This window comes from Notamacropus eugenii, chromosome X (assembly GCF_028372415.1).
Source record: "Notamacropus eugenii isolate mMacEug1 chromosome X, mMacEug1.pri_v2, whole genome shotgun sequence".
NCBI classification, from domain to species: domain Eukaryota; kingdom Metazoa; phylum Chordata; class Mammalia; order Diprotodontia; family Macropodidae; genus Notamacropus; species Notamacropus eugenii.
The window spans coordinates 17,203,696-17,219,928 of record NC_092879.1 but is presented as its reverse complement, the minus strand read 5'-3'; the positions used below and the strand labels follow the sequence as shown (position 1 = coordinate 17,219,928).

The following is a 16,233-nucleotide window of genomic DNA, read 5'->3' as shown; positions in this document are numbered from 1 at the left end:
CATGGGACCTGGGAGTCTGGCCTCTTCTCACTTGGGCCTGGATTCAAGCCCAGAGGCCACTGCTGCTTCTTCTGACCCAAACTTGAGATGGGGACTCTCTCAACTGCTTCCATTCCCAAGGCAACCTTGTTAGAAGGTGCTCTGGTCTCAGAGGCTTTGTGCTGGGGAGGCTCTTCTCTGTACAGAGGAACACAGCTGGAGGGGTCACTGGTACCCAGCCAGTACCTGCTCTGAGGCCTGTGTCTAGTTCTGCCTCTTAAGATGAAGAAGAATGTTTGGAGCTGGCTCTAAGTCTTTGAACTCTGGCACGAGGTAAACAGGGCCAAATTGGCAGACCCATGGCAGACCCAAAGCAAGCTATGCTTTTCCTCATCCCCACTAGCTGGGCCATTGTATTGCCAATCACAGCAGCACACCTGAGAATTGCTGCTTTGAATGATTTCAAGCATCTAATCCCATAGTATAATGAACTTTCCATTCAGTAATAAAGTAAACATTGTTCGATAAAGTAAAGCATAACATTCACAGCAACATCCTTTAGCAAAATGTATCATTCTATATACATATATATATCATAACACTTAGTATGTCATATGGCACATAACATATATCGTTGCATTCAGTAGCATTTCCCAAAATATTTGTTTACACATCAGGGGGTCCTAGGCTAGGGTCTTCCCTAGCACAATACATCCTTAAGTGGTAGCAGAAAATACCACACCATCCACCCCTGGGTCACAGGAAGAACAATCTCCTTAATCAATAGCAAGTGTCCAATTAAAGTTCTTTTGTCATCTTAACTCGAGGTTGACTTCCAAGTCCCATGACTCTTTCTCTGTGGGCTGACTCTCACGTGGATTCGAACGTAGACAGCTCTTAGCTCCCATTCCATGTCTCAGCTCATGGGGACTGCTCCACTCCAAGCTCTCCCAGCTCCTGCCAGCAACTTCTGCCTCTGAGTAAACAAAGCTCAACAGTTTAATAGCAATACTGACACATACCACAAGCACCATCATCTCAATTCATCTCCAAAGTCCAGAGGCTCTGTGATAACAGCTCAGTTCACTTTAACAGCTCTCAAAAGGGGTTAAACTAAGCCTCCTTTCCATGGCTAGGTTTCTCCCCTACAGCTCTATTCTTGCTCTAAGTTAGGAGGCTTCTTCAGCAAGTCTCTGCCATCAAAGATCTCCTCTCTGCTCTTAGAGGTCTTCTCTCCACTTTCAAAGGTCTCCTCTCAGCTCTCTTCTTCTCAATTCTGGCTCACCCCTTCAAGGCTGGCTCTCTTCACTGTTTGCTTTCTCAATACCAGCTCTACTCAGCATCTGATTGGCTAGACCCCACATGTATGTATCTGATTGGTTAGAGCCCACATGCACATATCTGATTGGTTAGAGCCCACTTACATGTCTAATTGGCTAAAACTCAATCCATAAACCAGTAAAAGATTCTACTTTGCTTGCTGTTGGTAAGGCCTTTTGTCAAGGCCTCTAGATCAGAGCTGCGATCCCTGACTTGGTCTAGTATCTTGCTTCCCTGGCAGATAGGGGTCTTCAGGGTTGATACTCTCCCTACCTAGCCTCTCCCCTCCAGCCTATAGAACCTCCTGAGGAATATACTCAAGCCTCCTTTTTAGTCCAAATGAAAATATGGAAAAACCAATCTTCCTCTAACCTAAAGCTCTTTCTGGTCTGACCCAGAAGATGAAAAGTTTTATCAAACTTTTCAGGCAACCACCCTCCACTAGAATCCTTTCCCGTCTTTTCAACCTAACCCCTTTCTTTCAGGAAAGTGTATCAAGAGGGTAAGGCAAAATGAGAACTTGCCTCCCAGGGTTGTTGTGAGGATCAAATGAGTGAATATGAAATCAGAAGGTGCTTACACGTAATAGAAGCTTCATAAATGTTTGTTTCCTCCATCCCTAAGGTCTCAGAAAATGGATTAAAGGTGTTAACCAGCCTTAGAAGCCTAATTAAAAGCATCACTCTTCCCCAGGTTCTGAAAACATATTAGGGTTAATGAGCTACCTAAATGAAGGAGGAATCGGGGTGAGGAGGAGCTAAGTGGGTGGGGAAGGTAGGGAAGAGTCAGAGGGGAGAGATCCTAGAGACACTGAGTGCTTTGGGGTAGTGATTTTCTAGCATCAAGTTTTGGATTAACGAATCATAGTGATCACTTCCACCTTCCCCTGGGCTGGATAAAAATTACAAACTTCACTTTAGGAACATTTTCTTTTTCAAGAATCCTAAAAACATGACTTCAAAATGTCTTGTAGGGAGAGCTATGGCTTGGATATTCTTTCTCAAGGCAAATGATGCTTGAATCTAGATTAAAGAGAAATTGATAGAAATTGTATTTGCCCAATTTGTACCTACAAAAGAGGGTATAAATATTAATACTTTTTTCTTCAACACTGAATGTGTGCCCCTGATCTTTTAAAGGGACCACCCCAGGATGACTCATCTTTAATCAACCAGTTGAGCAGTCTACAGGAAAGACCACTGGATTTGGACGCAGGCACCTTGGGTTTTGATCTCTGATCTGTTTTTTAGGGGCAAGTCTTTAGAACCCTCTGGGCTATACACACACTGAGAGGCTGGATGAAATGGGGGCCTCTCCTGGTTTCCTCTCAGCTGTTGAACATCTGCTCATGTATCTGGCCCCATCACATTTAGCCAGTCATGCCTTTACTGTCCCTGGCTGGCTTTTTTTTCTTTTTGTGGCTGTCATGTTGATGAGCAGGAGCTTGGGAAGCTAATGGGAGCAGACTAGAGTCACACCTGTATTACCTTGGATTGCCCCATCCCCCACTTACTACCTGTATGACCTTGAACAAGTTCCTTCCCCTCCCTGGCCCTCAGTTTCCTCTTCTGTCAAATCAGGGGGTTGGACTAGATTAGGGGTGGGGAACCCATGGCCTCAAAGCTATGTGTCTAGGTTCTCAAGCACCACCCTTTGACTGATTCCAAACTTCACAGAATAAATCCTCTTAATAAAAAGATTTGTTCTGTAAAACTTGGTCTCAGTCAAAGGGCTGCACCAAAGGACCTAGACATGGGGCCTCAAGGCTAAAGGTTCCTCACCCTTGGACTCTACACATTCATTCTGCCACTAGCTTTCTGGGTGATCTGGGCTTTTTTTCCCCTGCTAAATCAGGGAGGGAGTAGATTATTTCCAAGGTTCCTTCCAATTCTCTTGTTCAGTTTCCAAAGTCTCTTCTGACTTTGACATTCTGTGGTCTACTTTCAGAACCCAGGCCAGGTCCATTTATCCCTGGACTTGTTCTGCTTTCATCTGATTGGTCCAGCGAGTCCCCTCATGCCTCATCAGGCAATTTCTTAGGAGTTACCCCTTCCCTCCATCTTATGAACGCTGGCGCACAATGACAGGTGAGAGATTGGAACCAGGGGAAGCATAAATAGAGAAGCTTTAATTCTGGTTAGTAGGGTACAGTATCATTTACACTATATGGTTCAGAGGAATTGGGCTGGGGATTTTCTCCAGAGCATGTGTTCTTTAGGGAGCTTAAAGGAAAGCATATTTCAGGGAGATCTGTGGCATCCAGGGCTGGGATATGGAGGGCGTGAGGGGGTGGGGAGGGAGGCAGGGAAAAGTGGTTTCTTTTACCCCAAGTCAGGGGACTCTAGAGCAGGTCAGACAGGTGGAAGTCTTGACAGGAGCTGACAGCCACTCGAAGCCTGAGCTGGGCAGCACCCACTGGTCTCTGGCTGCCTGCAGGAAGCTGGAGCTGGTATGATAGCAGTAATACTTGGGACAAGGTGGGTAGAAGGAGCAATAGAGGAGGCGCCTTCTTTCCCAGAACTCTGGGGGATCTCCACTTCCTCAGCCATGGTGTCCCCTCCTTTTTCCTCCCCCAACCCAACACAGCTGAGGCCTCTTACAGTGAGCTTTGGAATCTCAAGACAGGGGTTAAAAGGTGAACGTTGTAACAAGAGGATCCCTAACCCCCTTCCAGTTGTTGCCCCTCTCCTGAAGCTGACCCCTTGGAGTCATGGGATAGTGAAACCAGTCCTGGATTTCAAGCTAAAGCATCTGGGTTCAAATTCCAGCTCGATTACTTATTAGCTTGGTGACTTGAAGTAAGCTACTTTCTCTTTCTGGGTCAGTTTCTTCCTCTGTAAAAATGGAAGGGGTGGCCTAGATGGTTTCTAAGGCCCCTTGAAAGTCTTTGATCTTTTGGATTAAAGTGCCCCCCAAGTCAGTCAGAGTTTACATCAATGTCTTGGTTGGGGAGGAGGTGATGTCAGTGAGGCTTTTTTCTTCTTTTTCTGGGACTCTGGGAGTGGAGCCACCAGCAGGGTAAGGTTGCCGCAGAAAATGATGGGCTGCTTGCCTGGCACTGGGGGAGGGGGAGAGGAGAAGCTAGACTAATGTTAGCTTGAATATGTAATTTTTGATTGGAGGGAGGGGTGATGGAACACTGGGGTGAGGTGAGGGCCTCAGGCCATCTGTCCGGTGGGGATATGGGAGGCCTTGGCTGGGGCTACAAGAGATCCCCAGGCCTCCCACAGCAGCCAGTGGGAGAGGGGCAGTGAGCCCAGGCTGGTACAAACAGCATAGCCTTTTGAAATATTGGAAACAGACTGCCAGGCTACCAACGGGGAAGATCAGAGGCAAGGAGGGGAGAGAAGCAAAGACCGCCCCCCCCCCTTTGTCTGGGGGGCTGGGAAGGCAAAGCTGCTGCTCAGGCTGTGGGATGGGGGACAGAATCCAGAGAGCTTACTTAGCTTGATATACAAGGTGGCACTGCTCCTGGTACCAGCTGCTTTGAGCATGGCTAAATATTGCCAGTGTGGGAGGAGGGTGTTTTCAGAGCTGGAAGGAGCAAAGAGGAGAAGGGCACTGGCCAGCCATCCAAAGCAGGCCCTCTGCAAACAACAGCCTCCACAGAGGGAGCTCTTGGGCTGGGTGGCCCCTGGGTGGAGGAGGAGGGCTGGCAAAATGGTTCCCTGAGAAACCACCATCCATCCTCCAACCTCACACTGTAGGGGTGGGGGGAGGGCAGCAGCTGGGAAAGCTGATTTTCAACAACTGTGTCTTGAGGCCTCCTGGTAAGTCTGAGATTCTAAAGCCCTTGGCACCTGAAAGGTCTTGTCTTTCCACCCAATGTGGATATTAAAAGAGGGATAGGTTAGCAGATGCCACCCCCTCGAATCAGACAGGAATCCCTGAGAAGCCTTAGTGTTTAGATTTCTTTGCCATTTGCTGCTCCATCCCTTCCAAACTTTCTCTTCTCCTACTGGCAATCAGTAGCAGCCTGAGGTCACTGTCCTCCTCTGCCTCTTCTCCCCTTTGGGCTTCCCAAGCAGAGTGTTGTAAATCAGGGCTCAAAGGTCCCTTCCAGCATCAGGGAGCCCAACTTTGGAGGGGAGGCCTTAGGACCTGGCTGACACTTCCAACTCCCACCAACGGGGTATAGAGGCATGGTGGACCTGTGTGCACATAGCTACGTGGACTCTTACATTCAACTACATACATTGTTGAAAGGCTAGAGTAATCATTTAAATTAAAAATAAACAGAAAAATATTAGTATAATAGAAGCGTCAGACCAATGCTCCTTGGGAAGGATATGTCTGAGAAGACTGACTCAGCAGAACCTTGGGAAGGGCCAAGGGTCTGCTTAGGTATTTGTGAGGAAGAGAGCCAAACTAGGGGGAGGGGGAGCAAGGTTCGCTAGGGTTTGGAGGTCAGAGCTGGGGGTGGGGAGCTGGCCCCTAGATCTAGGGATATAGGGGAGGAGAAGGGCAGCAACCACCTTGGGGCCTGGTCTTGGGGCCAAGCCAGCAGTTAGAGTCATGAATGACTCAGCTCACAGTTGTGGCCACATCACATACCAGTAATGAGCCCTAGATATGGTGGGGTGGACATTGGGGTGAAGGCTTGAGACACTTTGTTCCCTAGTTTTTCAGAGCCTTTTCCCTCACTCAAATCATGTTATCAAAGCCTCTCGTTGCGGGAGACCTCTTGGGGTTTCATGAGTTTTGGACTTTTTTGGCCAATGAAGGGGCTCAAGTTCTTGGCCAGAGAGGGTTGAATGCCTTTAGGATTTGCTAGACCTCTCTATCTAAGGAATGGGATCTTCTCCACCCTCCCCACCCCATCTCCAGGAGAGAACACACAGGAAGTCTACCTTTAGCCTCAGTCTGAATTCCTGAAGGAAACAGACTTGACTCTGCCAGCTCTCCCAAGGAGCCAGTTCTGAGAAGGCTGGCTACTATGGGGTGGATTCTTTTTTCTTTTAACACTTTCATTACTTTTCCACCCCCTCCTCTTTTTCATTTCCTCAAAGCTAACCCAGAGAGGTACATGGAGTTTGAAGGTGCTAGGTTCCCTGTTTCTGTGTTGGGGCTGTCCAAGAACTACTCTTGGCCCTTGGAGGTCATGGGGGAAGCTCCTTTTGACAGGAGGAAATAGAGACATGGGAAAAAAAACCTTATTGGGCAGAACTACACAGAGTAGTGGCCACTTGGCTAATCTCTTGCCCTGGTTTCATCCAGCATGGATGGAAGGACAGACTAATTTGTGTCTTACTCATGAACTCCTCCTAAGGGTAGCTTTGTCTACTCCTTCCATGTGGTCTTTGGTTATTTGGGCTCTAAAATGGACTCATGTCATTCACACGAGGAGAACTGCCCAAGGGGGGGGAAGGAGAGAGAGAGAGAGAGAGAGAGAGAGAGAGAGAGAGAGAGAGAGAGAGAGAGAGAGAGAGAGAGAGAGAAAGGGAGGGAGAGAGAGGAGAACAGAAGGGAGAAGGAGACAAAAGAAAAACAGAGTGGGACATTGAGTTGAATGGAGTGGGAGAGAGTGACAGAGATAGTGAGAATGGAAGAGAAGGATGTAAGGAAGGAAAGAGATGGAAGAAATGACAGAGAGATAGAGAGGGAAAGAGAGAGAGGAGAGAGAGAAAGAAAGAGGAGAGAGGGAGAAAAGAGAGAGAGAGATCTAAGTATAATTGTTGGGTTATGGTGAGATGCTGGAAGATGGGGGAACAGAAATGCCCAAGAAACAGCTAGACAGCCATCGGCCTGATCCCTACACTAGGCTCCTACCAGGCTCTTCCATGTCTAGGTGCTCTTGGTCCTTTGGGAAGTCTAGCTTATGATCAATGGAAGAGGCATCACTGTCAATTACTGGTCAGGCAACAAGCCTCAGGTGATTCCAGTTTAATATTTCAAAATGGTGAGGATCCAGAGGGGCTAAAACTTCCCTTTGCTTCTTTAGCTCTCATATATGGATGCAAGGGGTTTTCTAGAACCTTCTTTCTCCTTGCCCTTCACCACCTCTCATCAAGTGGTGGAGTTTAAAGCACTGGATCTGGAATTGGTGGAATTGGGTTCAAATCTTAGCTTTGTCACTTACTAGCTGTATGACTTGGGGTGAGTCACTTCCCCTGTCTGCCTCTGTTCTCATGTGTAAAAGGAGAGGCTTAGACTAGTCAGCTTTGAATGTGATCATCCTCTCACTGACCAGCATTATAAAGCAAGATTTTGTGCTGGGAAGATGTTTGTTGAATTCAATGCACTTGGGCCCAAGGCTGCCTTTGGCCTCACATCTTGCCCTAGACTGTCACATTAAGTCTGAAGAACAACCTACTCTCAAGGAGAAGTTTCCAGAAATCTCATTTCTGTGGAGTCCTCTCCTAACGAACCTGGCCAACACTGGAGGAAGCAGAAGGGTGGGCTCATGGATTGCCCTCTCCTTGGCAAATCCATATGTGGGCATATGTTTACACACATACACACACACACACACAGAGCCTGGTTGAATGCCATTACAAAGATCTGAAGCACGTAATCAGGAACTCCTGGAGGACCCAAAGGGAATTCTGGGAACAAAGTGCTAAATACAGCTGGAGAATGGCACACAGGTCATCCATCACCTGGTAGGGCCTATGGAGTGGATACTGGATGGAAAGGCATGAACAGGGCCCACTGAACCTGATGAAGATCACCAGCAGCATGAGGAAGCCAGTGGAGGGCTTGGGAGCTTAGGAGAAGCTTTGACCTTCTCTGTTCAAGCCTCTACAGATGAATTCTTCATTGATGGGTCTTCTTCCTTGATGTTGGGGACTAAGAAAGACCTTCAAGGCCTTAGGCATTCTGACTGGGGGACCTGGAGCCCTGCTATGGTGGGTTGGCCTTACATTGTGATATCTGCTGGGTGGTGAAGTCTTATGGTGACCTGGCATGGGTGTGGGTGTATGGCTGTTTAATGGTTATGGCAGGGGGTGGGGGGATGGAGGTGCAGAGGCATGGGGGCCTTGTATAATGGATGGGTTGGAGAGGCAGTAGTCAAAAACTGTAAAAGAAGCAGCCTGCCTATGTGGAGTCTGGTTTGATGTACAATCTAGGCAGTAATATTGCCAAAGAGAGAGCAGAGACTTTACTATTAAGATTCCCCCCTCCCTATTCCCTTTTTGTACAGCTAGCCCCTGGGATAGTACAGCTGTGAAAGGCACTCATGGGGGGCAGGGTGAGAGGGGGTGCAGGGTGAAAGGGAGTGCTGGGGGATGCTGTAATTGAGGTGAGAAGGAGCTAGTTGGAGGAAGTTACACTAGTGAGTCAGAGTAGTGGACCACAGAATTGTAGTCGGGGGGTGGGCTGTGACACTCGAGGGCTGGATCCAGGGGCAGGAGGATGGAGTCCTCCAGGGAGTAGGCCAGAGGGTCATCCTCGTCCAGTTGGACTGGTGGCTGGGGCTTCAGAGCCTCCTTTTCCTCAGACAGCAGCACGGACTCCTTGCTTCTGCTGGCTGCTCTCAGGCTGGTGAAAGAACAGAAAGTGCTTGAATACAGAATGGGAGGCATTGCATTTCTTATCTTGGGATGAGATGTGAGGATGAAGGTAGGGCACAGTCATGAACACCAAAACCCCATCCACATGAGGGGGCCCTGGAGGGCTAAATGGACAAAGCTATTCCTGGTGGTGGGCTTCCATCTTAGCTGAGGATGTTCACCACTGGGTCCAGCTATAAATAACTGGGGTAATTTACAAAGGAATCCTAGCCCCCCACCTCCCATGATAGTTTGTGTCCCAAGGAGATCCTCAAAATGCATTGTTATTGTGCAGTCATGTCCAATTCTCCACAATCCTATTTGGCTTAGTTTGGCATTTCCTTCTCCAGCTCATTTTACAGATGGGGAAACTGAGGCAAATAGGGTAAAGTGACTTGTCCAGGATCACACAGTTAATAAGTGTCTGAGGCAGGATTTGAATTCAAGTCTTCTGGACTCCAGACCAGGTGTTCTATCCACTGCAGCACCACCTACCTGCCCTAGGCTTAGATCAGACATGGGGAACCTGGGGTCTCAAGGCCATATGTGACTCTCTAGATCCTTGAGTTCAGCCTTTTGACTGAGACCAAGTTTTACAGAACAAATCCTTTCATTAAGGGGATTTATTCTGCAAAGTCTGGATTTAGTCAAAGGGCCGCACTTGAGAATCTAGAGGGCCACATGTGGCTCGAGGCCCCAGGTTCCCCACCCCTGCCTTAGATACTATAGGTAAGAATTCTCTAGGCCTGGTCTCTCCCAACTTTGCCAGTCATCATCTTGAAAGGCAGGTGGGGTACACTAGAGTGAGCCATTTGGAGCCAAGAAGGCCTTGTTTGGAATCCTGATTATGTACTTTTTTAGCTGCGACCCTGGGCAAGTCCCTCCCTATCTCTGTCTGACCTGATTCCTTCTCTTCAAAATGGGGCAAATATTTTCCCTTACTTACTTCCTGCAAGTGCAGTGTCTATTTGGCCTGCTTCGTGCTTCCTGATGCCTGAGAAAAGCTTACGGCATGAAGGTGGGGGTAGAGACAGGGGTGTGCTGGTAAATGTTAAACAACCAGCCCTCTGGGAGAAAAAGAGTACACTTGACACTTTTAACATTATGAACATTTTCTCCACCATTTCTTAAACCTAGATAATCATCAGAACAATCCATCAAGTCCTGATCGATGGTGCTTGCTGATTTCTGAGGATTAATGCTCACATATAGGAAGCCTGTATGAGCTGGCACTAGCACTCCCCCAACCCCAAAGGGTTGGCATTCTGAGAGGGAACAAAGCTTAAAGACATGACGGTCTGATGGTAACGTTTCAGGCATCTGCCAGCAAGTGGAGATTGAGTCCTTCCTCTTCCTGATATCCCCACCTACAGCAAATCTGGGACTGAAACATTTGAATTCAGTGCCTCAGTTTCCTCTTGTGTGAGATACAGTAGTTGGATCCAGTGGTCCCTATGGGCCCTTCCAGCAGTGACATCCCCTGAACTTGACCTCCTGTTACTGTGCCCGCCCTTGGAAGTAGACCCCACAGATGTTCTATGGTGTGGCATCTTACTGACTGGATCCACTAAGGTCATCAGCGGGGCTCCAGGGAGCCTGGATTTGCCCTGTGTGGTTCCTGGCTGGGACAGAGGATGAAAGCACTGTGCTAGGGATCAGTCTGCTCAGGTAAGGGAGGACGGCCTTGCCACTTTCTCTTGTCTTACTCTACAACCTGGCTTGGCCACAGGCCTACTAAGCTGTTAGCTAGAAAGTAGGCTATCCCTTACGTAAGTCATTTGGGGCTTTTGAAAGGGTGACATTTCATATCTGCTTGAAGCTGGGTTTGGCATCAGCATCTCCACTGCTTTCCCCATCCCATCCATTGGGCATGCTCAGAATCATACAATCTCAAAGCTGGAAGGAGCCTTTGAGATCATTCAATACTCTCTCCTCCACCCTCCCTTTTTACAGAAGAGGAAACTGAAGCTCAGAGTAGGGGAAGGAACTTTTCCAAGGTCACATAGGTCAGCAAGAATAAAGGTGAGATTTGAACCCAGGTCCCCTGACTCCTAATCCAGTGTTTGTGCTTTTCCCCTTGACTTCCCTCCCCCTCCCCATAAATAATACATTTCCCCAGCTAGCATACATTCCAACCACTTGATGTATGCCCTGCCCCCCAGCATTTAACCTGGATCTGAGCACAGCTAATCTGCCAACACTGTCTTTACTGAACAGTCAGGTTTCCAGAATGACCAGAGGTGTCAAACTTGCAGCCCACCAACTTAAAATGGCACTGGGAAAACAAATTCCAATCCAATCCAATCCAGATAATGTTAATATGTAGTTTTCTAAGTCAATACATAGTTTGCAGGCCTTGCCTCTTTGAGCTTGGCCGCACTGGTGTAGGCTGGCACATCTCATGTCCGGTTGTTTGTGATGTGACCTCATTATAGGAAGGCTGGCAGGTCCAACTGATTTTAGCCAAGAACTCCTATCTAACCCAATCGAGGTCAGCTTTGTCAGGAAGTCAGGAGTCAGGAAGACCTGGGTTCAAATCCAGCCTCAGACACTTACTAGTTGTGTGACCCTGGGCAAATCACTTCATCTTTGTCTTCCTCAGTTTCCTTATCTGTAAAATGGGGATCACAGTAGCACCTACCTCCCAGGATTGTTGTGAGGATCAAATGAGATGATAATTATAAAGTGCTTTGCCTGGCACATATTAGGTGCTTAGTAAGTACTTATTTATTTCCTTCCTTTCATCTACAAGGGACTCATTTCAGATTAAGGTTGGATTTAGCGTCAAAGCCCCCTTCAAAATGGATAAAGGGAATCAGGCAGAAAGGTATAGGTCCCAAGGCTTAAGTTTCTGTGGGTATTAGTGTCCAGGGTCACTCAAATGACTGCCTCCCTCCCACCGATCACACAGGTATGAAGAGGCACTATCAGAATCTAGACCTGGGCCCCTCACAGCAAATCAGGGATAGCCCCAAAACTGTAGAAGCAGAGCCCAGGCAAAGCACTGGGAGGAAGCGATAGGACCAGAGTGCAAATCTTGCCTCCTTCACTTATTATCTATATGAGAATGGGCAGATGACTTCCCCTCTCCGTTCGCCCCTCTGATGGATTCTGAGGGCTCTTCTAGCCCTGGTTTTGGGAGCCTCGGATCTATAGGATGGCATCATAATAATAGTCACATTGCTCCTTGTGAAATCTTTGTGGAGAAAGAGCTTTTCCAGGACTCTGGCAACACAAGTTCACTCTAACTTTCACCTAGGCCACTTCCATATGGGAATGGGAGAGAGGGGGGAGAAAGGCCTTTCTTGGGCCAACAGGCTTGGCATTTCTGCCCAGCACTTCTCTTCGTGGGATTCATTATTTACCAGGTAATCACAGCAGAAGTAACTGAAAGCAGAGTGCCCTGGTTAAATAAAGGCAGAGGGATATTAAAGGGGAGAGAAGGGGCTTCCTCTTTTCTCAGTTTCGCTAGTTAGCTTGGTGGCAAGAGGGGAATGTAGGGTAGGTTGGGGGGTGGGTAACGACTGAGGACAGTGGGGACAGCTGCCCAAGAAGTCTGGGACAGCACGGGTCTGGAAGAGAGAGGTTCTTCTGCTCCCCCCCATTCCGGGGGGGCCCTCCATCTCCACTGCTATCCCCGCCCCTAACCCCAGCACTGCCACAGCCCTGACTGTGGAAGTGACATTCTCTCTGATGATACTGGGGCCACCTACCCCCTTTTATCTCAGATGCCAAGCTTGGTGTCTGGTTGGGGGCAGGGGGCTGGGGAAGGTTGGGGTACACACACACACATAGAACATAGGCCTAGTGTGGAGCCAAGGCCTGCATTTGCCCTGCGGACTCAAGGCTTTGGGTCATCAGGATTGAGAGCCAGACTTGCCAAAAGCACAGACCAGTTAGCCTTTAATGAGTATTTCAGGAGCCTCTTTTGCAGAATAACTTGGATTAAGGCATCTATATCTATTTTTATTCCATTTTCAAGTTGGGGAAACTACACAGATTCCATCTTTTTATTGGTTTTTTTTTTCCTTCATTCTCTTTCTGTTGTCCAGTCAGTGCTCTGGGAAGCTCTGGCCAAGTAGAAACCCAATCTCCCCTGTGTTCTGATAAGAAGGGTAGGGACCCCAGAGGGGTCCAGCCTCGAGGCACCAGAGATCAAGGCCACTAGGGGAGCTGGGGGCAGTTAGCCTACTTCTGGTTTTGCTAAGAATTCTGGTCCAGATTCAAGTGGGGGCGGGGTTGAAGCTGGCTCAGAAGACAGCTTGACCTACTTTCACTGGAAAAGGGGGTAGTCTGGCTTGACCCCCTGTGTGAACTGGTAGGTGGCTGTAGGTTCTGGCAGATGGCCAGTTTCTAAGAATTCCTGAGGGACTGCTGTTACATGGAGAGGAAGGTGTTGATCAGTATGGGTGACTTTGCACACTGGGAACTCCCAGCTGATTACATCACAGGCCCCAGGACAAAAGGCTTTTTGGTCCAGATAGAATTTTATTAGTCTTTTACCAAGGCTGTCTTAGTTGTCTAGGACAAGAAGTGGAGTGATCTGCCCAAATGGATTGTGTCAAAGGATAGACTTGAACTCAGGGCTTCCTTGCTCTAAGATCAGTATTTGATTTCCCTTTCTACCTCCACTGATGCCTTTAGCAACCCTCTCCTTTCTCCTCTCAGCACTTCTTTCCTCCACACCCCCCTTCCCCATCCAAGGCTTCATGCAAATTGTAGAGACCATAGTTTCTCAGCCAAACTCTGAGAAATGAAATGGGACTAAAGAGATTCCTTTCACTATGCACTGTTACAAGTAGACTTTCTTCTCTTGAAATTAAGATAGTTTTATTTAAAAATCCTGTATGTAAGGTACTTAGAATTTTATTTTTTATTTTAATTAAAATTTTTTAATTAATTTTAATTATTATATATTTGTTATATATAAATATATTATATTAATATAATAATGATTAATTAATTTGAAATTTTTAATTAAAATTTTAATTTTAATTCTACATTCTCAAAACATGGAACATTGAAAGACAGTTTAGTCGATGTTAGAATACAGAGCTTCCATGTGAGAATGGCTCCCTCCCATGGCCTCGAAGCCAATCTTGCTTTTGGCATCCCTGGGGCTTTGTGGAAGGACTTCGATGCCCAGAGCTTGGAGGCCAGACAAATTGGCACTGGAGAGTAGAACCTAATCCCCTGATCCCAACAATCACTCCAAGTTTCATGGACTTGCCTCTCTAAGCCTGAGTGCCAACTAAGTTCCTTGAGATTGTCTTGCAGTAAAAAGCTAGAGTTTTGGAGGCCATGTGCCTTCATGAATGGTTATCATGATGTTAATAGGCCTCTCAGAAGGAGGGTGTCATGGTTGCACTACTTTCCTCTCTATCCACTCCCTTGCCATTGAAATTCAGGGTTGCCAATTCTTCCCTTGGAGACAATCTGCATGCAGGAGAGAGATGCTCTCCACAAAGGGGACGATTTGGCGCTAGCTTAAACATGTCTTCACTCCTCCTGGCAGAGAAGGGTAGATTTCCAAAGCCACGTTCCAGGGAGGTGGAGTTGCCTGGGGGGCTTTCCCAGGCTGGGGGCTGATACATTGGAGGTAGATGTGGAGTTATAGGCCACAGGTCGGGGAGGGAATGATTGGCTGATGAACCACAATGGAACAATCCTCCCATTTTGCAGATGGAAAGGAACTCAAGATAAAGGACTGAGGAGGGGGCGGGAGAGGCTAGTCCTGAAGGTTTAATCTTGGTCCAGCTGCTGACCCGAGGAAGCAGGGAAACTTGCTGTACTCCCTTCCCCATCACCCACTCTATCTAACATGAAAGATCTCTTTGGATACCCAGGGGGCATTACCAATTTTGAGCTGGAAAGGACTTGGAGGTCATGGGATCATAGATTTATAGCTGAAAGGGGTATAAAAAGTCACGGAGTCCAACCCCCTCGTATTCCATATGAGGAAATTAGGCCCTAGATCATTTGCCCAGATCACACGAATCACAGATGGCACAGATGGGATTTCAACGTCTACATTCAGGGCTCTTCATACTGGACTGTGATGCTTCTCATCTAGTCTAAGTAGTCCTAGACTATGATCTCTGGGCCTCAGTTTCCTAAGCAGAAATCTCTTCCACAGTATCCCCAACAGGTTGGTCAGCCTGCCTTTGCTTAAAGACTGCCAGTGATAGGAAGCTCACTAGCAGTGAACCTAGTCCATTTAACACAGGACATTCATTTAACTGAATGTGCCTTGGCCAAAACCCATCCCTGCCCAGCGAGATGCTGGCTGAGCCCCTTGAGTTCCTTAGCCAGTTCTTATAGGGAAACACCAAAAGACCTCTGCATCTTGTTGGGTCCCTTAGATCAATTCAGAATGAACTATTTCTCGACTATGACGCCTACTGGTATTTGCTGGGTCCTTGGAGGACCGTGGCTTTATCATGGAGGCTGAGAAGAGGAGCCAGAAGGAAGCATCCCCCACCTGCTGACAGGGCTATAATGAGGAGCACTGCTGCAAATTTCAGGATGGGGCATGAAGAATGACACTCATTTCCCTGGAAGAGGGAGTAGCCTGGCCCAAGCTCCTGCATGAGCTAGTGATGGAGTAGACTTCAGGGGCAGAAAGACCTGACTTCAAATGCCCCTTCTGACACACACTGGGCATGTTCCTCTCTAGTCATCTCAGAGCAGGAGCAGATCTGCCTTGATAGGGGGAGCTTTCCCACTGGGAGTTACTGCACTGAGCAAGCCAAAGGCTTAGTAAAAAAAGCGCCCAGCATTGTGCTAGATGCCGGGGATCCACCACCACAAGCCCAAACCAAGAACATAAGGAGGAAAGAAGCTTCTAGGAGGCTGTAACTTGGCCATCCAAGTGGAGACAGACAATATGCAGAGGGGGAGGGCACTTAGAGACGGAGGGTAAGGGAACACTTCCCAGGGGACATGGTGCTTGAGTGGGGCCTCAAAGGAAGCTTAAAAGGTAGATGTGAGGAGGGAAAGTATGCCAGGCAAGTTGGACCCCCTCTGCAAAGAAACAGAGGTGAGAAATAGAACACTGAGTTTGGGGAACAGTGAGTAGCTTGGTTTGACACAAGTATAGAATGTGTGAAGGAACTAAATATGTAATAAGTGAAAGTATGAAGAGAGAGGCTTGCAATGGCAGAGGGGGCAGTCAGACTTGGGTTTTAGAAAGGGCAACTGGGGAGAGATTGGGATGCCACAATGGAGGCAGGGAAATCAACTCGGGGTGAAGAAGGGGATGGATATGATTTGTTGGGTATCTGGAACTGGTCATACTAAGCCACTGACTGAATTCTGGGGGTGAAAGAGAGGGAAAGCTGATGACTCAGGGCTGTGAATCTAGGCAACTGCCCTCGATGGAGACAGAAGAGTTAGCAGGAGGGGCGGGGTCAGAGATGAGTTCTATTTGGGCCACGTGATA

General features: G+C 47.8%; 1 protein-coding gene across 1 annotated transcript in view; it reads right to left on the bottom strand.

Moving 5' to 3' along the window:
- Positions 1–8,376: 8,376 nt before the first annotated feature.
- Positions 8,377–16,233, bottom strand: part of LOC140515696 (vascular endothelial growth factor receptor kdr-like) — a 193,888-nt gene continuing 186,031 nt past the window's right edge. Inside the window, exon 30 of the mRNA XM_072626531.1 lies at positions 8,377–8,781. Within this exon, the coding sequence (XP_072482632.1) occupies positions 8,568–8,781 (214 nt within the window). The 3' untranslated portion in view covers positions 8,377–8,567. The remainder of the gene's footprint in view (positions 8,782–16,233) is intronic.